This window comes from Pavona decussata, unplaced genomic scaffold (assembly GCF_977016875.1).
Source record: "Pavona decussata unplaced genomic scaffold, jaPavDecu1.1 SCAFFOLD_78, whole genome shotgun sequence".
In the NCBI taxonomy this organism is placed as follows: domain Eukaryota; kingdom Metazoa; phylum Cnidaria; class Anthozoa; order Scleractinia; family Agariciidae; genus Pavona; species Pavona decussata.
In genome coordinates this window covers 1494207-1518715 of record NW_028145496.1, presented here as the reverse complement: position 1 = coordinate 1518715, position 24509 = coordinate 1494207, and the positions used below count along the sequence as shown (strand labels likewise).

Genomic DNA, 24509 nt, shown 5'->3' with positions numbered 1-24509 from the left:
AATCTGCAGTGGATGCAAAATCTGGAGGCAGCACAGCAAAGTTGTTACACTTCCAGACTTGAAATCTAGAAGTTGTGGGTAGAATTGCTGCTGATCTTTCTACAGGCTCGATTTGTTTTACAGGAGACCCAAAGTCAACTTCTCTAACATAATAATATTGTCTTGCAACTGATTTGTTTAGCCTTATTAGCTGATATGTCACCTGTGGAAAGACCAACTTCTGCTGTGGATGCTGGCAACATAATCATCAATCATCTTTTGTAATCATGACTTAAGGAGTGTTTTATTTTCTAAACATTTGAAATAGACTGCAAGCATCATTACAAGTATACAGCAGACATTTTTATGTTGTAAAATTTATCTTTTATGGACCAACAAATATAGATTCTCTTCAATTTCAAATTAGAATTATCAATTCTGTATAGATTTGACTGCTGAGCCACATCCGCCGCTGCTCTCAACAGAAACACTGACCCAACAGGGGGCACACCATTGTCTCCCAAGACTGAAGGATGCCTACTACTATACATTTTCAATTTAAAAAACTACTGAGGATCTGCTGTGCTGTGATTACGAAAACTAACGGAATATTATACATCCATGTCTTGTCCTTATTCTTGTATTGAGTTATATACTGATTTCAATCTGCCTTTGAGATGCAATGATACACCAGATGGCTACTTCTTGGTTTCTGTGCATTTGCAATATTTTTCAATCTGTCCACAACAACTCCATATGTGTCCATCTCTGTAACAAGGCCAACCACCCATGCCGCACATACAATCATCACAGTGATAAGCATATATCCCTGTATGTCCATTAACTGGATTGCGCTTTTTACGCACATTAGCTGCCTCCCAGTACTGGGTTTGCACTTTCTTGTACCCTGGGGGAGGAGATTTGGGTGGCTTCTCTGCCATCTGCAATAGAACAACAGTTTGGTTTTTTAAAAGCACTATAGTGCTTGCCAAGCACTATTGGCAAGGACTATAGTGACAAACACTGCATTGTCCCAAAAGACTGACAAACATGTTTTTCTCGATTGTTGAGTGCATGAAATGCTGCTAATTTTTTTTTAGAGAATTGACAAAATCTCTTAATGTCCAGTTGGACTCAATTCCCATCAAACTATTTATGTGGCATTACATAATAATAATAATTTATTTTGTTAATCTTCAGCAAACGATTTCTGACAGTCTATTCTAATCATTATTTTTTTGAACTTGGAAATGGTAATTTGTCTTTTCTCATGATAAATTGTTGTTGTTGTTGTTGTCGTTTTGGTGTCATGATGACTCCAAAACCTCGTTTGATGTTATCGTTGAGTTTTACTTGCTTATGTGTTTGCTCGATGCTGATGAGGCCGAAATAGCTGTCTGTGGCTGCCACTGCCCTGGTGATATGGCTGTGCACATGTTTGAGGTACTGGCCATAACGCGGAACTGTGTAGTTTATAATAATAATAATAATAATAATAATAATCATATTTATCCAGGGAGCCCACTTGCCTCGGCAGTTTTCAGTGGGGCCCTGCAAATTAAAAATAAAGTAAAAAATTACCTAAAAAATGATTTCACAAGATCAAACGAATTTAAAAATAGCTTAGCAATCGTCATTCACAAACTTTTAAGCTTTGCCTTAAAAAGGGACAATGATTTGATGTTTTTAAAGTCACTGTCTAAGTTGTTCCAGTCCTTAGAGGCTTGATAAAGTGTGACAGTTGCTTTGATCTATGGTTTGGTATTGCTAAACCTTAACGTATTCTCTTATAGACAATAAAATGATGCTATAAAATGATGAAAACTTGGCAGTGAAACCACTCATTGTTCCACTTGATTTTGGAACATTTTATGACATTATTTTATGATCTTTAAGAATAAGAGTACAGACAACTGATGTCAATTTGTTAAAGGAAAAAGGAGATGTCTGCTTGCAGCCGCAAGTATAGCATTGACTTTCATAAAATGTTCAGTCATGCACGAAACAATTAAATGTTTCAATGAAAAAGTGGTCTTCTTTTGTATCTTAAAATGATTCCTCAGGTGGAAACATTGAAAGTTCATAATTGTTTTGTAAGTACACTGTGCTGGCATTCCTTGACAGAATTAGATTGTAACATGTACCCTTTAAAGGTGTTGTGATCATGAATATACAATCACTAAGCCAAGTTTTCTTTGAGATAAAACTCAAATGCCTCAGCAAGGTTCCATCCCTGATGGAGCTCGTTCCGGGACAAATTAAGCTTTAAGCTAAGAGAGGCTTTCACAGTCTGTGGCAAATATCATGGAAACTGACCTATTAGGCGTGTCAATTTTACAGGGGGCACATGACTATGGAAGCTATCTTTTCAAAATATAATTTGTGGCAGAAACATTGTATTCAGTCGTTCATTTAGCTAACTACCTGCCTTCTTGCAAGTCAAGGTTTAGTGCAGCTGGCTTCATGAGTTCAAGGTTGTGGGTGATTACTGGGGTTTCAGTTTTTTTCTCACCTTATACATGACTTTCATAAGCAAATGAAAGGTATGATGGCATGAAATAAGAAAATAAACAATGTATAAACAGACGCCTCAAAAAGCCGGGCTGAATTTGTTCGATCCCCAATTAGCAGTAATCATCAGGGCCCAGTTATTCAAATCCCAATTAAGCAAATCCTGGGTTAACGTGAACTTTGATTCAAGTTTAATTATTAATCAATAAGCGGTTTCCAAAAGACTTTTGCCCTTCAGTTTTGATTTAGACTTTTCATAACCTTAAGCTTGAAATCAGCTTTGAAAAACATTTTTATCAAGGGAGATGAAAACCTCTGTTAACTTTTAATCGGGAATTAGCATTACTCAGCTTTCGAACAACAAGGCCCAGGCGCGTAGCAGGAGAGGCAGGGGGGACTTGAACTCCCCCCTGCCAGAATTTTTCGTTAGTTAACTTACATCAACGTGTGGAGGAACACAAACAATCAGCAATTGGCAATCATGTAAAGGACGAGCATGGACAGGATCCAGAGACCATTAAAAGCAACTTCAAAATCCTGAGAAAGTGTCAGAGCAAACTCGACTGCTTGATCTTCGAGATGTTGTTTATTCGCGACCTAAAGCCGAAACTGAACAAACAATGCGACTCGATCCACGCGAAGTTATTTGCTTAATTATTTCACTTTTAAATACCTTTTAAATACCTTTTATCGTTTTGAGCGTTCCTTTGTATTTATCATTCACGCTATTATTTTTTATATTGTTTAGATGTGAATATCTTAGAGCTTTTTAAGTCAGTATCTCATTAGTTTTCTCACAATTGTATATAAGCACATATTTTATTTTATACTTCTCATTTTGAACTTGAAAATGACCGTTGGATGGTCGAAACGTCGTTCTCTTTTAACGTTAACTTTTATAGTTAAATCAATTTCGAAAAACTTGTTGATTCGTATTAAAAAACAATGTGCCAAAAAATATTAAAACAAATTAAAACAAATATACATGGCACATAAGGTGCACAATTCATTTTGTCTGCTCTCAGTAAACTGTCATACAGAGAGGGTTCCATCTAGTGTTTCCACCCTGCCTCCCTTATTCTTTTACTTACCAATGTTTACCAAAAATATGTCTCCCCCTTCCCCTTCACATGCATAAAACCAAAATTTGTATCCTTCAAAGAAAGTGAAACAAACAAGATGTTGTTACAACATCTACTCAGGGCTCATTCAGAAAAATAAAGGGTTTTGTCAAAACAAGTAGGTTTAGATCTCTTATTGAAAGCACTTACTGGTGCTTTGTACCAAGCCTTTCTTTTAGTTGAGGGGTATTTGACACTACTCCAAACACTTTTCACACCAGTTCTGGTATCCCGTAATCCACTTCTATTCTGACTACTATTTCAAGTGTTTTGCTTGCTCTTAAAAGTTATCTACAGGTGTCATTGTAAACTAACCTTAACATCCCCGGCCCACTTTTAAAATACAGTAGCCTGGTTACTAAATCATGGAGTTGTACACTGGCTGTACGGTTTTCATCAGTTTTATAATAACATTTTGATTGGTAGATTAATCTTACGTTGAAATAACCTTTTTTGCTCTAATTAACCCCCTCGATCACCACACATAACAATAAAAACCAGCATTTTACAGTCAACTTCAATAAATATCTCAGATTTAATATTTCTGTACAGCCAGAGAGAGAAGATAACTTCAATGAGGAAAACCAGTTTACTCTCACTCAGGCCTCATAATGACCTATGCATAGTTATTGTCAATGGAAACCTGTTCAATAAGGAGCATGCATGGCATTTGCGATGCCATGTGTAAAGGGATTAATTCCAAAGCAAACATATTTCTTAACTCAAACGCCAAAATCTTTCGCATCCAAACAAAAGAGGTGTACCAGAAAAAAGGTAACCCCCAGAGAGACTCCCTAATCAAAATTTCAACCCCAAAAGTCTTTGTGTCTCCCTGCCTCTAAACTGCCTCCATCCCCCCCCCCCACACCCGCCCCCCTCCCTGCCCCTGACTTCACTCCCACAACAAAAACACAGTGACACAAACACAATTTAATCAGAATCATTCAGTACCAAATGATACCAATTTTAAGTCAGTACTGAAGGACTGGTTACAAAATCTGCCTCCTCAATTACCTTTTCTATAGCTGTTAGTAATCGACTGAATGGTGTAAGAACTTGAGCTTAAAATGTAAAAACCTTGAACATACTGTTGAGAAATACATGTAATATTGTTCCACAAAAAGGCATGGCTGCATGAAACAATCAAACCGTTATAGGTTTTCAGGGAAACTGAGATGAAATTGTTTGAAATAGTCGGGGAATATTATTTATTATAAAAGGTGTGCCAGAAATTTCTATGGATGAATGCAAATATTATGATTGAAAATTCCACAAATAAGCTCGCTCTCTTGTATGTAACGGATATTAATGTTAAAACGCTGAGCACCGAGCCATCAAAAGATGAAAGGCGCTCCAGATGAAAAGCTACGCTTTCACGATCTCTGAAACGTTTCCCACAGTGTACAGCAACAATACAGGAGACATTAACATTGCCTACCTTTTCAAAATTAGTCTTTGAAGATGCACTGGAACATACGTATTTAAAAAAACAGGAAACAGAAAGCGGCAGTATCTGAAGGGAGCTGTCGATCTTTGTATCCCCGCTGGTCAAGTGGAACAGTGGCGTCGGTAGCGATCCAGGAGGAATGCTAATCTTTTCACTTTCTTTTGTTTACGCTGAGACAATTTGCAATCAGTTTCATTTAAATGCACTGCCAGTAATTATAACGTTGCTGATCTATCTGAAATTGGTCGTTTTGGTGCGTGTGCTCATAGATCCGGAAAGCCCATACAAAGCCACTCTGACGTTAATAGGTGAATTGTGAGGGTGTTTACCAGGCACATACGCAACGAGAAAGGTTTCAGTGTCAAGCAAAATGAGGCCGCTTTTTTGCATCTCTATCCTCCTAAGCTTTGTCGATTTGGCAAGCACCAAAATGTTCACGGCTGATGTCAACCCCCGTTCAAATCGTCTCCGGAGAAATGCGCAAAACAACGATCTAGCACCGCTGAGTCTGCAGATAGCTTCCAAAATATCTTCACGGTTTGCTAACACGCTTGTGACGAGCATAATGAAGAACAAATCCCCGAGGAACCAAGAAGCAAAATTCCTTGTTCAGCTCCCAGAAACTGCCTTTATTTCCAATTTCTCGATGGTTGTGGATGGCAAACTCTATATTGGCGTGGTGAAAGAAAAGGATGCTGCGAAAGAAGAGTACGAAAAAGCGAAGAACGAGAGTTTAAACACGGGCCTTGTGAGCCAGTCATCAAGTGGTGTAGCCATACGAGGTATGGACCTGTTTGAAATCGCTTTCAATGTTGCACCGAGCAGTACTGCAGAATTCCGTTTAAATTATCAACAGCTTTTGCAAAGGAAAAAAGGATACTACGAACAAGTGATTAGCGTTCGGCCGAAAGAGATAGTTCCAGTTTTGAAGGTTGTCGTCGATATCGAGGAACCACAGCCCCTGAGCTATGTTGACGTGATGAAAATTCGCAAGGATCCGAGCGACGCCCTCGAGAAGGGGAACCCGTCAGCTGTGGTGAGAGAAACTTCACCAAAATCAGTGCGCATCGAGTACAGTCCAAGCGAAGAAAAGCAAGGACTCCAGGGAATTTACGGAGATTTCATTGTGAGGTAAACAAAATGACTTTGATGATCTGAAGCTTCGTGCGGCGATGCACTTCCGCATTGAAAATCACGCGATCCAAAATATGTGTACGTGAAACAAATAGCTTACAGTCTAAATTTTGTCGTGAAACGCCAGAGAATTAAGCGATAGCTATTTTGCCAGATCGTTTATTTATTGATCTATTATTTTTACATTTTTTTTGTTTTTTTTTTTATTTATTTTGTTGGAGGTCATAACGATGTTATTGGACTGGACGCGGGATTGTGGAGGACGGTTTGATTCTCAGTGATTTTCGTTTCATTGCCGGTGATTAAATAGTGAAAGCCCAAAAACCTTTGGAAATTTGTCCCTTTATTTGAGTGCAAGTTGCTTTTCGTAAAAGGCTTATTTGGCGATTTCGGCTCAATTTAACTGTGCTAAATAATTCACAACGCGACCTGTTTTTAGGGATGACGGAATACTGTGTCTGGATCTCACATACATCTCAGGTTTTCATTGCATTTGTGGAATTTAAGACATTAATGGGAATGTAAAACCTAAAATTAAAGCGCAAAGCATTTCATTGAACTACATTTTTAAACGTTACAGCAACAGTCAATTGAAACCTCAAAAAAATGATAACCTCTGCTCTGTAGCATGAGACTTTTGCGTAGTTTTTATTTATTTTGGCAATTGCTTTTCTATTTAGGTAACATAATTTTTCTGAATCGACATATTTGACATTGTTTGCTGAAACTATTTTTTACAGATTTTCTGTTTTAAACAGCAAAACACTAACAACAACAAATTAAAGCCAAAAAAGAGCTAGAAAACAAAATTTTGTTCATGGCTTATCCTGCTGCAGTTTTCCTGTGATCACGCTCAAAAGCAACTTTCAATGCATGTCTTCTACAATCTTTAGAGAAGGTGTAAAATTTCCTATAAATTCCTTAGACAACAACTAAATTTAAACAAGAAGCTGTTTCCAGCTTATACTCGGACCATATTTGACTGTGTGGTGCGTAAAGCCTACAATTTGTTAACAGTGATAACCTCCAGCATCGCCAATTCCCCCAAATAGATAGCCTGCGAGCAAGCTCTCTTGGAGGTGGATCCTCTTTCCCCCTCCCGCCTCCCACCCCCAAGAGAGCTTGCTCGCAGGCTACCAAATAGATAGATACAGAGATATACATGTAGTGAGGCAATAAGTAACCACCAGATAGAATTGCATTTCTTGCAGTCAGAATGAAGTACAGGGGAAAACGACATTTGTCATACGAATGCTTTTTATAATCCCCGGGCTTTAATCCTTACGTTTTCACCTTTCGTTTAGAGACAGAAACCATTTGTACGGTCCTAATATGTATGTGATGCCAAGTCAATGACGGATCGTAATTTTCGGTATGATCTAGACCCGGGAGGTACTCCCTTATGTGACCTTAACGGGGACGTGCAGCCCGATAGGGTATGGTTTTCAGGGTGTTTTGTCTTGAACGGGGAATCTATTTCATTACTTTCTGTCTTAAACAGGGTATCCCTACATGACTTAATGGCTTAAACAGATTGTGATTGCCAATGCTTTAAACTACAGTAAGAAACTAGTGTATTCTTATTTCATTGTAGTCTTAAACAGGGTGTGATTTTGGGTTAAATGTCTTAGAAGGGGCCTGCAAATTTTGAATTCTGTCTTAAACGGGATAGGGAAATCGGAGAATTGTGTCTTAAACAGGGTCAGGGTTTGAACGCCCGGGCCGCACCTCTCTACCCAAGCATCTGTTGGGTACCCCCCTCCCGGGATCTAGAGTAATGTTACGCATCACGCGTACATTTATATCCTTGTACGTTTTTCAATGTTTCGCTGTTTATATTTTTAAATAAAATACAGGGGAAAGCATTTGTTATTCACCTTTCATTTAAAGACAGAAACCGTTTCTTCATCGATTGTTTTTCTATAGTAAACGTGAGACATCTTTATCTATCTTGGCCCGCGAGATCATTGACTGATTTAGTTGCCAAATTTTCGGTTAAACAAAACTAACCTTGAGACACTCAGGTTAGCCTAAAAAACACTCCGGTTAGCCTAAAGAGCACTCCAGTTAGCCTAAATAGCACTTAGGTTAGCTTAAATAGCTCACCGGTTAGCTTAACGGTTAGCAGTTTATGTTGGGGTTCTTCATGCCTCGCATGCCTCGGATGTTTTGTTCATGCTTTGCACATCTGGCCCGCATATTGTAAACACTCCTTACCGCCCGAAAACAAAGAACGCGACCGAGAATTTAAAGAATTTGATAACACGACAGAAAACGCAACTCGTACCAGCCGAGTACAAAAAACGAGACCTAGAACAATAACTCGTGGCCCGAAGTCTTATCTCTCGGCCCATCCCGACCCCAAAAAGAAAAAAGAATTTGACAATGCTACCGAAACTGCCTTACGGCCCGAGTAAAAAAGCATCTCTGTGCATGTTGTTTTCCTGTGAAAACAGCCAAAACGTCCAATATCGCCCTATTGTTAAACTCAAGTACACTTTCATTGCGGTAAAAGAATATTCATGGCTGTAGGGATTTGATTTTCTTCGAGAGTGTCGGTTCTTTTTTGCCAGCGTTTTCCTTTTTTTTTTTTTTCTCAAGGTTTTATTTTTCATTATTTATTGTTTCGAGTAAAGTTAACGAAAAAGTTGTAAAAATCACATTTATTCGATTCCGCAGAAACTTCCGTCTACCCGTTTTTATTTATTTATTTATTTATTTATTTATTTATTTACTCCTGTTGTAAAAAGGAGGCAATTTTCCATAGTTTATGACAATGCGGGAAAAGATGAATGATAAAACCTGGGGCTGTTAAAATCCAAAAATATGGGTAAACACGCATATTTCGTGATAATCTAGGAAAAATAATTCTTAAAAGCTTTATCATGGTATTCTTTCCCGAAACTGAAGTTTAATTACCTCTGAAAAATGCGTGGTTCGTAGCTAAAATCTGCTTTTTCCATATTGTCATAAGCCGGGCGAAAAAAACGAACTTTGTATTGTATATAGTATGGACCTTCATTTAAGAAAGCAGAGGCCGAACATCCCGAGCTCGAGATTCGTAGCAACGAAAAGTGGGCGCCTTCCTTTAATGTATATGTGTTGCAATTTACGCTCAAGTGATAGCCCAATCATTTCACACATTTCACAAAACACACATTTAATTATAAAGCAAATTGTGCAGCGATGTCACATGCCCCAGAACAACACGCCTGGGAAACTTAATGCTTTACACGTTTACTTTCTTCCATTGCCAGGTACGATGTGCATCACGGAAGCAACGCTGGCGTTATTCAGGTTCTCGGCTCCTACTTCGTTCAATATTTCTCTCCAAGTGGATTAAACCCGCTCCCCAAAAGCGTTGTATTTGTCATCGATGTCAGTGGATCAATGAGTGGTACGAAGATTTCACAAACCCGCCAAGCCATGCATGCTATATTGAACCAACTCCGTGCTGGTGACTTGTTCAATATCGTTCTATTTAGCGGCGCTGTTTCCCAGTGGAAGGCTGACGCAGTCATGGCTACTAATGGTAATATCCAGGATGCAAAAGCATTTGTGAATGATAGCGTCCATGCAGGAGGAAGCACCAATATCAATGATGCTTTACTGACGGCTCTGAAACTACTGAAGAATACCGCTGAACAACAAGGTTCTGCGATCGCTGGCAAAGTCCCCATGGTACTGTTCCTTACAGATGGACAGCCAACTGCTGGAGAGACCACACCTTCAAGGATCCGCGCCAATATTTTAAGGGCTAACGTAATAGAAGCTTCCATCTTTGCCCTGGGGTTTGGATTCAATCTGGACTTTGATTTTCTGAAAGCCCTATCCGCGGAAAATGGAGGAACAGCGCGCAGGATATACCCTGATAAAGACGCTTCTGGCCAGCTTGAAGGCTTATTTGACGAGATCAGCACGCCTTTATTACTGAAAATCAGATTTGAATATCCTAAAGATGTAGTAGATGTCGCCTATACCACTGCTTCGTCATTTGGGCGCTACTACAAAGGATCGGAGCTTATCGTGAGTGGAAAGCTGAAGGATGTCGCCTCCTCAAGGTTAATGAAAGTGAATGTGCGTGGTGACGCTGGTAGCAATCCTGTCACGTACTCTCTGTCACGCACTCTTCTCAACTTGACCGTCCCAGCTGATAACGTGATAATCGAGGATTTCACTGAACGACTGTGGGCTTACATGAAAATCAAGGAGCTACTTATCCTTTTGTTGGTGTCAAAGGATCCGAATAAACAAGCTCAATTGAAAGCCGAGGCACTACGAATGTCCCTAAAGTATAACTTTGTCACACCTCTTACATCGCTGGTGGTTGTCCAATCCAATTCATACCTGGAAGAAGGATCAAGCCTGGATGCGGGAGGATCAAACATAAGAGTAAAGATAAGCAGCAGCGCGGTGAGCTCGAGGTCCTCTAGCTCTGAGTGCAGACGGTCTTTCGCTGGATTGCCGGTCCTTTTTATGCTATTTTTCTTTGTGCAGTTATGCGCCTTCTAAGCTCCTAAGTGATAACATTTATCGGTTGTTGATTATTTTAGGGCGGTTTTTGTCAAAGTAGTTTCGCGTTTGTAAAAGTTTTGTTTTATTACTTGTCTCCGTCAGGGGCACCCAACGAATCGTTTCGGTAAATTATCTGTTCGGAAGGCCCTTAAACCCCTACAATTTTCTCAAGGGAATTTTCACCTCGAACTTTCGTGTTATGGGAAATTTTAGGCCTAGTGTTTTTGGATTGATAAAAATGTTGTTTCGTGTACAGAAAAAAGGCCAGCTAAGATTTTCGGAAAGGAAATAACACCTAAGGTTTTCGGGAAATGGACAAAAATACCCTACTAATTTCGAAAAGACTCAAGTTACCCTAGAATGACCGAACAGATAAAAATATTATAGCGCTGCCTAAAATGAACCAATAGAGCTTTAAAGCCACTCCAGATCGCCTAAAATAACGTTTCAAAGAATCTGAGAGAAAATTGTCGTTGGGTGCCCCTGCTCCGTGGGTGATTTGCAAAATTTGCGCCACCTTCTAGCTAATGAGAAGCAAAACCAAAACCAATTGTTAATTGTTCGCACGCGTTTTCTCGCGCTTGGAGCCAGTTATATACATATATACTATATACTATACTATTTTACAACATTGTTATTTTAAAGCACCTTTATTTCATTACAAAACCTTATTAGTTCATGACTCCTCTATTGGCTCTTCAGAGTCACTATCTTTTGAATTGATAGGGTCTAGTTAGGCTTCAAAACCAAATTTTCGGCCTGAAAGAAAACTTAGAAACATCCGTGCCTTGTCTTGGAAGGTTTTATTGACGGAAGCCAAAACGCAGTTTGGCATTCAGAAATGTAAAGTGCGAGTTTGCAGAATTATGAAAATCGCAGTAAATTAAGCAAGATGCTTAACGAAAAAGTCGCGTTAATTTAATGCATGTAAACCTAACTTTTGAAAAATTGTTAATTTCCTATAATTAGGTACAATCACCAAGCCAAGGTTTCTTTGAGATAAAACTCAAAAGGCTCAGCAAGATGGAGCTCGTTCAGGGACAAACTAAGCTTTGAGCTAAGAGAAGGTTTCACTGCAGTCGCAAATATTATGGAAAATTGACCTATTAGGCTTCTCAATTTTATAGCCGGGGAGCACATGACTATGGAACCTTTCTTCTCAATGCAGCATGGTTTCGCCGATGAACGAGCCATGTCAGAGTCAGAGACTTGCCCAGGGTTGACTTGTATATCCATGTGAATTGTAAGATCGAAATACTCTTCTCAGTTTTCCGGGCAAATGTAAGCTGGTGGTTCGATGTTTTAGCATCTTGACCGCAGCGTAGCTGAACCGTATAATATTCCTTCCATAGGAGCTTCGATTGATCAAATAAATTAAATTCTCTGATTCCAGTAGCCAAGGGTCGTGTATGGCTCAATTTTGTTTTTGCTACTCCAACAACTTAACTGGCTGTCAATAAATGAGATGCTCCAATTTAGAGATTCTGTCATGGCATACAAATGCGCAAACAATTTAGCACCTGGCTACTTATGTATGAAATTTAAAAAAAGATCAGCTGTTCATGATCGCACAACTCGTAATAACAATAAGCTTCATATCCCTTTATATAAGACTTGTCGTGGTCAACGCACATTTGCCTATAGAGCAGTTTCTCTATGGAACTCTTTAGACGAAGGTTTACAATCCTCCACCTCAGTCAAGGCCTTCAAATGTTCTCTGAAAACCAACATGCTGAATGAAAGAGACAATTTGTCAGATGATTAGCGGTCAATTAGTAGATATGTAGATATTAGTATATTTATTGGTTTTGTACTGATATTAGTATTAGTGATTCATATTGTAAATAGTTACTGAAAAGCCTTGCGAGGAGTGACTATTAAAGTTTGATTTGATTTGATTTGTGGTATTCAGTCGTTCATTTAGCTACCTACCAGCCTTCTTGCAACTCAGACTTCAGTGCAACTCAGGCTTAGTGACAACAACACTCAATTAACAACAATTTATTTGAAAAACAACAGAATGAATGGCTTATCCCGAAATAGTTACAAAACTAATCGAGGTGGGACAAGACGAATACAGGAAGACACTTTGGTTGTGGGTGATTACTCCTACTGAGATTTCAGTTTTTTTCTTGAGCACCCAATAATTATTACTGGGTGCTCAAGAAAAAACTGAAATCTCAGTAGAAGTAATCATGGCAAGCACTATGTACTGCTGTGTAAATTTGTGACCACTGAATGAATGTATTTTATTTGTTCTCCTCTCTTGGGCCTCTGCACCATATACAATTGGCCCATAAGGTGCAGAATTTTTATTGTCTGCACTCAGTAAACTGTCATGGAGAGGCTCCATCTAGAGTTTTCACCCCGCCCCCCTTATTCTTTCACTTACCAATGTTTGCCAAAACTATGGCTCCCCCTTCCACTTCACATGCGTAAAACCAAAATTTGTATCCTTCCCAGAAGGTGAACCAAACAAGATGTTGTGACAACATCAGTACTCAGGGTTCATTCAGAAAAATGAAGGATATTGTCAAAACGAGCAGGTTTAGATCTCTTATTAAAAGCACTTACTGGTGCTTTGTACCAAGCCTTTATTTTAGTTGAGGGGTATTTGACACTACTCCAAACACTTTTCACACCAGTTCTGGTATCCCGTAATTCACTTCTATTCAACTATTTCAAGTGTTTTGCTTGCTCTTAAAAGTTATCTACAGGTGTCATTGTAAACTAACCTTAACATCCCCGGCCCACTTTTAAAATACAGTAGACTGGTTACTAAATCATGGAGTTGTACACTGGCTGTAAGGTTTTTATCAGTTTTATAATAATATTTTGATTGGTAGATTAATCTTACGTTGAAATTACCTTTTTTGCTCTAGTTAACCCCCTCGATCACCACACATAACAATAAAAACCAGCATTTTACAGTCAACTTCAATAAATATCTCAGATTTAATATTTCTGTACAGCCAGAGAGAGAAGATAACTTCAATGAGGAAAACCAGTTTACTCTCACTCAGGCCTCATAATGACATATGCATAGTTATTGTCAATGGAAACCTGTTCAATAAGGAGCATGCATGGCATTTGCAATGCCATGTGTAAAGGGATTAATTCCAAAGCAAACATATTTTGTTAACTCAAACGCCAAAATCTTTCGCATCCAAACAAAAGAGGTGTACCAGAAAAAAGGTAACCCCCAGAGAGACTCCCTAATCAAAATTTCAACCCCAAAAGTCTTTGTGTCTCCCTGCCTCTAAACTGCCTCCATCCCCCCCCCCCCCCACACCCGCCCCCCTCCCTGCCCCTGACTTCACTCCCACAACAAAAACACAGTGACACAAACACAATTTAATCAGAATCATTCAGTACCAAATGATACCAATTTTAAGTCAGTACTGAAGGACTGGTTACAAAATCTGCCTCCTCAATTACCTTTTCTATAGCTGTTAGTAATCGACTGAATGGTGTAAGAACTTGAGCTTAAAATGTAAAAACCTTGAACATACTGTTGAGAAATACATGTAATATTGTTCCACAAAAAGGCATGGCTGCATGAAACAGTCAAACCGTTATAGGTTTTCAGGGAAACTGAGATGAAATTGTTTGAAATAGTCGGGGAATATTATTTATTATAAAAGGTGTGCCAGAAATTTCTATGGATGAATGCAAATATTATGATTGAAAATTCCACAAATAAGCTCGCTCTCTTGTATGTAACGGATATTAATGTTAAAACGCTGAGCACCGAGCCATCAAAAGATGAAAGGCGCTCCAGATGAAAAGCTACGCTTTCACGATCTCTGAAGCGTTTCCCACAGTGTACAGCAACAATACAGGAGACATTAACATTGCCTACCTTTTCAAAATTAGTCTTTGAAGATGCACTGGATCATACGTATTTAAAAAAACAGGAAACAGAAAGCGGCAGTATCTGAAGGGAGCTGTCGATCTTTGTATCCCCGCTGGTCAAGTGGAACAGTGGCGTCGGTAGCGATCCAGGAGGAATGCTAATCTTTTCACTTTCTTTTGTTTACGCTGAGACAATTTGCAATCAGTTTCATTTAAATGCACTGCCAGTAATTATAACGTTGCTGATCTATCTGAAATTGGTCGTTTTGGTGCGTGTGCTTATAGATCCGGAAAGCCCATACAAAGCCACTCAGACGTCAATAGGTGAATTGTGAGGGTGTGTACCAGGCACATACGCAACGAGAAAGGTTTCAGTGTCAAGCAAAATGAGGCCGCTTTTTTGCATCTCTATCCTCCTAAGCTTTGTCGATTTGGCAAGCACCAAAATGTTCACGGCTGGTGTCAACCCCCGTTCAAATCGTCTCCGGAGAAATGCGCAAAACAACGATCTAGCACCGCTGAGTCTGCAGATAGCTTCCAAAATATCTTCACGGTTTGCTAACACGCTTGTGACGAGCATAATGAAGAACAAATCCCCGAGGAACCAAGAAGCAAAATTCCTTGTTCAGCTCCCAGAAACTGCCTTTATTTCCAATTTCTCGATGGTTGTGGATGGCAAACTCTATATTGGCGTGGTGAAAGAAAAGGATGCTGCGAAAGAAGAGTACGAAAAAGCGAAGAACGAGAGTTTAAACACGGGCCTTGTGAGCCAGTCATCAAGTGGTGTAGCCATACGAGGTATGGACCTGTTTGAAATCGCTTTCAATGTTGCACCGAGCAGTACTGCAGAATTCCGTTTAAATTATCAACAGCTTTTGCAAAGGAAAAAAGGATACTACGAACAAGTGATTAGCGTTCGGCCGAAAGAGATAGTTCCAGTTGTGAAGGTTGTCGTCGATATCGAGGAACCACAGCCCCTGAGCTATGTTGACGTGATGAAAATTCGCAAGGATCCGAGCGACGCCCTCGAGAAGGGGAACCCGTCAGCTGTGGTGAGAGAAACTTCACCAAAATCAGTGCACATCGAGTACAGTCCAAGCGAAGAAAAGCAAGGACTCCAGGGAATTTACGGAGATTTCATTGTGAGGTAAACAAAATGACTTTGATGATCTCAAGCTTCGTGCGGCGATGCACTTCCGCATTGAAAATCACGCGATCCAAAATATGTGTACGTAAAACAAATAGCTTACAGTCTAAATTTTGTCGTGAAACGCCTGAGAATTAAGCGATAGCTATTTTGCCAGATCGTTTATTTATTGATCTATTATTTTTACATTTTTTTTTTTTTTTATTTATTTTGTTGGAGGTCATAACGATGTTATTGGACTGGACGCGGGATTGTGGAGGACGGTTTGATTCTCAGTGATTTTCGTTTCATTGCCGGTGATTAAATAGTGAAAGCCCAAAAACCTTTGGAAATTTGTCCCTTTATTTGAGTGTTAGTTGCTTTTCGTAAAAGGCTTATTTGGCGATTTCGGCTCAATTTAACTGTGCTAAATAATTCACAACGCGACCTGTTTTTAGGGATGACGGAATACTGTGTCTGGATCTCACATGCATCTCAGGTTTTCATTGCATTTGTGGAATTTAAGACATTAATGGGAATGTAAAACCTAAAATTAAAGCGCAAAGCATTTCATTGAACTACATTTTTAAACGTTACAGCAACAGTCAATTGAAACCTTAAAAAAATGATAACCTCTGCTCTGTAGCATGAGACTTTTGCGTAGTTTTTATTTATTTTGGCAATTGCTTTTCTATTTAGGTAACATAATTTTTCTGATTCGACATATTTGACATTGTTTGCTGAAACTATTTTTTACAGATTTTCTGCTTTAAACAGCAAAACACTAACAACAACAAATTAAAGCCAAAAAAGAGCTAGAAAACAAAATTTTGTTCATGGCTTATCCTGCTGCAGTTTTCCTGTGATCACGCTCAAAAGCAACTTTCAATGCATGTCTTCTACAATCTTTAGAGAAGGTGTAAAATTTCCTATAAATTCCTTAGACAACAACTAAATTTAAACAAGAAGCTGTTTCCAGCTTATACTCGGACCATATTTGACTGTGTGGTGCGTAAAGCCTACAATTTGTTAACAGTGTTAACCTCCAGCATCGCCAATTCCCCCAAATAGATAGCCTGCGAGCAAGCTCTCTTGGAGGTGGATCCTCTTTCCCCCTCCCGCCTCCCACCCCCAAGAGAGCTTGCTCGCAGGCTACCAAATAGATAGATACAGAGATATACATGTAGTGAGGCAATAAGTAACCACCAGATAGAATTGCATTTCTTGCAGTCAGAATGAAGTACAGGGGAAAACGACATTTGTCATACGAATGCTTTTTATAATCCCCGGGCTTTAATCCTTACGTTTTCACCTTTCGTTTAGAGACAGAAACCATTTGTACGGTCCTTATATGTATGTGATGCCAAGTCAATGACGGATCGTAATTTTCGGTATGATCTAGACCCGGGAGGTACTCCCTTATGTGACCTTAACGGGGACGTGCGGCCCGATAGGGTATGGTTTTCAGGGTGTTTTGTCTTGAACGGGGTATCTATTTCATTACTTTCTGTCTTAAACAGGGTATCCCTACATGACTTAATGGCTTAAACAGATTGTGATTGCCAATGCTTTGAACTACAGTAAGAAACTAGTGTATTCTTATTTCATTGTAGTCTTAAACAGGGTGTGATTTTGGGTTAAATGTCTTAGAAGGGGCCTGCAAATTTTGAATTCTGTCTTAAACGGGATAGGGAAATCGGAGAATTGTGTCTTAAACAGGGTCAGGGTTTGAACGCCCGGGCCGCACCTCTCTACCCAAGCATCTGTTGGGTACCCCCCTCCCGGGATCTAGAGTAATGTTACGCATCACGCGTACGTTTATATCCTTGTACGTTTTTCAATGTTTCGCTGTTTATATTTTTAAATAAAATACAGGGGAAAGCATTTGTTATTCACCTTTCATTTAAAGACAGAAACCGTTTCTTCATCGATTGTTTTTCTATAGTGAACGTGAGACATCTTTATCTATCTTGGCCCGCGAGATCATCGACTGATTTAGTTGCCAAATTTTCGGTTAAACAAAACTAACCTTGAGACACTCAGGTTAGCCTAAAAAACACTCCGGTTAGCCTAAAGAGCACTCCAGTTAGCCTAAATAGCACTTAGGTTAGCTTAAATAGCCCACCGGTTAGCTTAACGGTTAGCAGTTTATGTTGGGGTTGTTCATGCCTCGCATGCCTCGGATGTTTTGTTCATGCTCTGCACATCTGGCCCGCATATTGTAAACACTCCTTACGGCCCGAAAACAAAGAACGCGACCGAGAATTTAAAGAATTTGATAACACGACAGAAAACGCAACTCGTACCAGCCGAGTACAAAAAACGAGACCTAGAACAATAACTCGTGGCCCGAAGTCTTATCTCTCGGCCCATCCCGACCCCAAAAAGAAAAAAGAATTTGACAATGCTACCGAAACCTTAACTCGGTCTGCCTTACGGCCCGAGTAAAAAAGCATCTCTGTTGTTTTCCTGTGAAAACAGCCAAAACGTCCAATATCGCCCTATTGTTAAACTCAAGTACACTTTCATTGCGGTAAAAGAATATTCATGGCTGTAGGGATTTGATTTTCTTCGAGAGTGTCGGTTGTTTTTTGCCAGCGTTTTCCTTTTTTTTTTTTTTTCTCAAGGTTTTATTTTTCATTATTTATTGTTTCGAGTAAAGTTAACGAAAAAGTTGTAAAAATCACATTTATTCGATTCGGCAGAAACTTCCGTCTACCCGTTTTTTATTCATTTATTTATTTATTTATTTATTTATTTATTTATTTATTTATTTATTCCTGTTATAAAAAGGAGGCAATTTTCCATAGTTTATGACAATGCGGGAAAAGGTGAATGATAAAACCTGGGGCTGTTAAAATCCAAAAACAAAATATGGGTAAACACGCATATTTCGTGATAATCTAGGAAAAATAATTCTTAAAAGCTTTATCATGGTATTCTTTCCCCAAACTGAAGTTTAATTACCTCTGAAAAATGCGTGGTTCGTAGCTAAAATCTGCTTTTTCCATATTGTCATAAGCCGGGCGAAAAAAACGAACTTTGTATTGTATATAGTATGGACCTTCATTTAAGAAAGCAGAGGCCGAACATCCCGAGCTCGAGATTCGTAGCAACGAAAAGTGGGCGCCTTCCTTTAATGTATATGTGTTGCAATTTACGCTCAAGTGATAGCCCAATCATTTCACACATTTCACAAAACACACATTTAATTATAAAGCAAATTGTGCAGCGTTTTCACATGCCCCAGAACAACGCCCCTGGAAAACGTGATCCTTTACACGTTTAATTTCTTTCATTATCCAGGTACGATGTGCATCACGGAAGCGACGCCGGCGTTATTCAGGTCCTTGGTTCCTACTTCGTTCAATATTTCTCTCCAAGTGGATTAAACCCGCTCCCCAAAAGCGTTGTCTTTGTCATCGATATCAGTGGATCAATGAGTGGTACGAAGATTTCACAAACCCGCCAAGCGATGCATGCTATATTGAACCAACTCCGTGCTGGTGACTTGTTCAATATCGTTCTATTTAGCGGCGCTGTTTCCCAGTGGAAGGCTGACGCAGTCATGGCTACTAATGGTAATATCCAGGATGCAAAAGCATTTGTGAATGATCACGTCCACGCAAGAGGAAGCACCAATATCAATGATGCTTTACTGGCGGCTCTGAAACTACTGAAGAATACCGCTGAACAACAAGGTTCTGCGATCGCTGGCAAAGTCCCCATGGTACTGTTCCTTACAGATGGACAGCCAACTGCTGGAGAGACCACACCTTCACGGATCCGCGCCAATATTTTAAGAGCTAACGTAATAGAAGCTTCCATCTTTGCCCTGGGGTTTGGATTCAATCTGGACTTTGATTTTCTGAAAGCCCTATCCGCGGAAAATGGAGGAACAGCGCGCAGGATATACCCTGATAAAGACGCTTCTGGCCAGCTTGAAGGCTTCTTTGACGAGATCAGCACGCCTTTATTACTGAAAATCAGATTTGAATATCCTAAAGATGTAGTAGATGTCGCCTATACCACTGCTTCGTCATTTGGGCGCTACTACAAAGGATCGGAGCTTATCGTGAGTGGAAAGCTGAAGGATGTCGCCTCCTCAAGGTTAATGAAAGTGAATGTGCGTGGTGACGCTGGTAGTAGTCTTGTCACGTACTCTCTGTCACGCACTCTCCTCAACTTGACCGTCCCAGCTGATGAAGTGATAATCGAAGATTTCACTGAACGACTGTGGGCTTACATGAAAATCAAGCAGCTACTTATCCAGTTGTTGGTGTCAAAGGATCCGAATAAACAAGCTCAATTTAAAGCCGAGGTACTACGAATGTCCCTAAAGTATAACTTTGTCACACCTCTTACATCGCTGGTGGTTGTCCAATCCAATTCATACCTGGAAGAAGGATCAAGCCTGGATGCGGGAGGATCAAACATAAGAGTAAAGATAAGCAGCAGCGCGGTGAGCTCGAGGTCCTCTAGCTCTGAGTGCAGACGGTCTTTCGCTGGATTGCCGGTCCTTTTTATGCTATTTTTCTTTGTGCAGTTATGCGCCTTCTAAGCTCCTAAGTGATAACATTTATCGGTTGTTGATTATTTTAGGGCGGTTTTTGTCAAAGTAGTTTCGCGTTTGTAAAAGTTTTGTTTTATTACTTGTCTCCGTCAGGGGCACCCAACGAATCGTTTCGGTAAATTATCTGTTCGGAAGGCCCTTAAACCCCTACAATTTTCTCAAGGGAATTTTCACCTCGAACTTTCGTGTTATGGGAAATTTTAGGCCTAGTGTTTTCGGATTGATAAAAATGTTGTTTCGTGTACAGAAAAAAGGCCAGCTAAGATTTTCGGAAAGGAAATAACACCTAAGGTTTTCGGGAAATGGACAAAAATGCCCTACTAATTTCGAAAAGACTCAAGTTACCCTAGAATGACCGAACAGATAAAAATATTATAGCGCTGCCTAAAATGAACCAATAGAGCTTTAAAGCCACTCCAGATCGCCTAAAATAACGTTTCAAAGAATCTGAGAGAAAATTGTCGTTGGGTGCCCCTACTCCGTGGGTGATTTGCAAAATTTGCGCCACCTTCTAGCCAATGAGAAGCAAAACCAAAACCAATTGTGACTTGTTCGCACGCGTTTTCTCGCGCTTGGAGCCAGTTATATACATATATACTATATACTCTACTATTTTACAACATTGTTATTTTAAAGCACCTTTATTTCATTACAAAACCTTATTAGTTCATGACTCCTCTATTGGCTCTTCAGAGTCACTATCTTTTGAATTGATAGGGTCTAGTTAGGCTTCAAAACCAAATTTTCGGCCTGAAAGAAAACTTAGAAACATCCGTGCCTTGTCTTGGAAGGTTTTATTGACGGAAGCCAAAACGCAGTTTGGCATTCAGAAATGTAAAGTGCGAGTTTGCAGAATTATGAAAATAGCAGTAAATTAAGCAAGATGCTTAACGAAAAAGTCGCGTTAATTTAATGCATGTAAACCTAACTTTTGAAAAATTCACGTTAATTTAGTGTAACGTAAATTTTCTTCGCGTTGTCAACGTGCATTGTTAATTTCCTATAATAAGGTACAATCACCAAGCCAAGGTTTCTTTGAGATAAAACTCAAAAGGCTCAGCAAGGTTCCATCCCTGATGGAGCTTGTTCAGGGACAAACTGAGCTTTGAGCTAAGAGAGGCTTTCACAGTCGCAAATATTATGGAAAATTGACCTATCAGGCTTCTCAATTTTATAGGGAGCACATGACTATGGCACCTTTCTTCTCAATGCAGCATGGTTTCGCCGATGAACGAGCCATATCAGAGTCAGAGACTGGCCCAGGGTTGGCTTGTATATCCATGTGAATTGTAAGATCGAAATACTCTTCTTTTCCGGGCAAATGTAAGCTGGTGGTTCCATGTTTTAGCATCTTGACCGCAGCGTAGCTGAACCGTATAATATTCCTTCCATAGGAGCTTCGATTGATCAAATAAATTAAATTCTCTGATTCCAGTAGCCAAGGGTCGTGTATGGCTCAATTTTGCTTTTGCTACTCCAACAACTTAACTGGCTGTCAATAAATGAGATGCTCCAATTTAGAAATTCTGTCATGGCATACAAATGCGCAAACAATTTAGCACCTGACTACTTATGTATGAAACTTAAAAAAAGATCAGCTGTTCATGATCGCACAACTCGTAATAACATTAAGCTTCATATCCCTTTATATAAGACTTGTCGTGGTCAACGCACATTTGCCTATGGAGCAGTTTCTCTATGGAACTCTTTAGACGAAGGTTTACAATCAACCACCTCAGTCAAGGCCTTAAAATGTTCTCCGAAAACCAACATGCTGAATGAAAGAGACAATTTGTCAGATGATTAGCAGTCAATTAGTAGATATGTAGATATTAGTATATTTTATTGATTTTGTACTGATGTTAGTATTAGTGATTCATATTGTAAATAGTTACTGAAAAGCCTTGCGAGGAGTGATTATTAAAGTTTGATTTGATTTGATTTGTGGTATTCAGTCGTTCATTTAGCTAACTAACAGCCTTCTTGCAACTCAGAGTTCAGCGCAACTCAGGCTTAGTGACAACAACAACAATCAATTAACAACAATTTATTTGAAAAACAACAGAATGAATGGCTTATCCCGAAATAGTTACAAAACTAATCGAGGTGGGACAAGACGAATACAGGAACACTTTAGTTGTGGGTGATTACTCCTACTGAGATTTCAGTTTTTTTCTTGAGCACCCAATAATTATTACTGGGTGCTCAAGAAAAAACTGAAATCTCAGTAGAAGTAATCATGGCAAGCACTATGTTCTGCTGTGTAAATTTGTGACCACTGAATGAATGTATTTTATTTGTTCTCCTCTCTTGGGCCTCTGCACCATATACAATTGGCCCATAAGGTGCAGAATTTTTATTGTCTGCACTCAGTAAACTGTCATGGAGAGGCTCCATCTAGAGTTTTCACCCCGCCCCCCTTATTCTTTCACTTACCAATGTTTGCCAAAAATATGGCTCCCCCTTCCCCTTCACATGCGTAAAACCAAAATTTGTATCCTTCCCAGAAGGTGAACCAAACAAGATGTTGTGACAACATCAGTACTCAGGGTTCATTCAGAAAAATGAAGGATTTTGTCAAAACGAGCAGGTTTAGATCTCTTATTAAAAGCACTTACTGGTGCTTTGTACCAAGCCTTTATTTTAGTTGAGGGGTATTTGACACTACTCCAAACACTTTTCACACCAGTTCTGGTATCCCGTAATTCACTTCTATTCAACTATTTCAAGTGTTTTGCTTGCTCTTAAAAGTTATCTACAGGTGTCATTGTAAACTAACCTTAACATCCCCGGCCCACTTTTAAAATACAGTAGACTGGTTACTAAATCATGGAGTTGTACACTGGCTGTAAGGTTTTTATCAGTTTTATAATAATATTTTGATTGGTAGATTAATCTTACGTTGAAATTACCTTTTTTGCTCTAGTTAACCCCCTCGATCACCACACATAACAATAAAAACCAGCATTTTACAGTCAACTTCAATAAATATCTCAGAATGAGATTTAATATTTCTGTACAGCCAGAGAGAGAAGATAACTTCAATGAGGAAAACCAGTTTACTCTCACTCGGGCCTTATAATGACCTATGCATAGTTATTGTCAATGGAAACCTGTTCAATAAGGAGCATGCATGGCATCTGCCACGCCATGTGTAAAGGGATATTCCTAAGCAAACATATTTCTAAACTCAAACGCCAAAATCTTTCCAAACAAAAGAGGTGTACCAGAAAAAGGTAACCCCCAGAGAGACTCCCCAATCAAAAATTTCCACCCCAAAAGTCTTTGTGTCTCCCTGCCTCATACACGGTTAAATCTTCAACCCAAAAAAATACATGAGTTGAAAATTTTAGACCCAAAAAAATACGTCGGACCCCCCGTGACGTTTATACCCGAGTATCCCCCCGGGGTTTGCCTACTCGTCAAAATGGCGTCGAAAACCGTGATAAGGCCTATTTAATCAGAATCATTCAGTACCAAATGACACCAATTTTAAGTCAGTACTGAAGGGCTGGTTACAAAATCTGCCTCCTCAACTGCCTTTGCTATAGCTGTTAGTAATCGACTGAATGGTGTAAGAACTTGAGCTTAAAATGTAGAAACATTGAACAGACTGTTAAATATAATATTGTTCCACAGAAAGGCATGGCCACATGAAACAGTCAAACCATTGTAGGTTTTCAGGGAAACCGGGATGAAATTGTTTGAATTAGTCGAGGAATATTATTTATTGTAAACGGTATGCCAGAAATTTATATGGATGAATGCAAAAATTATGATTGAAAATTACACAAATAAGCTCGCTCTCTTGTATGTAACGGATACTGATGTTCAAAGGCTGAGCACGAGCCATGAAAGATGAAAGGCGCTCTAGATGAAAAGCTATGCTTTCACGATCTCTGAAGCGTTTCCCACAGTGTACATCAACTATACAGGAGACATTAACATTGCCTACCTTTTCAAAAACAGTCTTTGAAGATGCACTGGAACATACTCATGACAGAACAGGAAACAGAAAGCTCCTGGTCCGGAACAAGGGAGCTGTCGATTTTCTTTGTATCCCCGCTGGTCAAGTGGAACAGTGGCGTCGGTAGCGATCCAGGAATGCTAACCTTTTGAGCTTTAAAAAGTGAGCTACATTACTTTCTCTGTTTACGATGAGACAATTTGCAAACAGTTTCATTTGAATGCACTGCCAGTAATTATAACGTTGCTGATCTATCTGAAATTGGTCGTTTTGGTGCGTGT

General features: G+C 39.4%; 2 protein-coding genes and 1 long non-coding RNA gene across 7 annotated transcripts; 2 read left to right on the top strand and 1 right to left on the bottom strand.

Moving 5' to 3' along the window:
* Window positions 1–256: 256 nt before the first annotated feature.
* LOC146476262 (uncharacterized) lies at window positions 257–24509 on the bottom strand. Of its 5 annotated transcripts, none has more exons than XR_014865676.1 (3): window positions 5050–5167; window positions 1509–1530; window positions 257–920 (listed from the first exon to the last, which is right to left on the bottom strand). It is a non-coding gene; the product is annotated as an uncharacterized LOC146476262 (long non-coding RNA). The 5 variants fall into 5 exon arrangements; XR_014865674.1 differs by lacking the exon at window positions 5050–5167 and adding an exon at window positions 3927–4439; XR_014865677.1 differs by lacking the exons at window positions 1509–1530; window positions 5050–5167 and adding an exon at window positions 24217–24509.
* On the top strand, window positions 5352–12605 carry LOC146476264 (inter-alpha-trypsin inhibitor heavy chain H4-like). Its single transcript, XM_085114794.1, has 2 exons — window positions 5352–6189; window positions 9450–12605. The coding sequence occupies exons 1-2, from the start codon at window positions 5429–5431 to the stop codon at window positions 10702–10704; spliced, it is 2016 nt and encodes a 671-aa protein (XP_084970920.1). The 5' UTR covers window positions 5352–5428; the 3' UTR covers window positions 10705–12605.
* LOC146476263 (inter-alpha-trypsin inhibitor heavy chain H4-like) lies at window positions 14019–22202 on the top strand. Its single transcript, XM_085114795.1, has 2 exons — window positions 14019–15709; window positions 18995–22202. Exons 1-2 carry the CDS (start codon window positions 14949–14951, stop codon window positions 20247–20249), a joined length of 2016 nt encoding a protein of 671 aa, XP_084970921.1. The 5' UTR covers window positions 14019–14948; the 3' UTR covers window positions 20250–22202.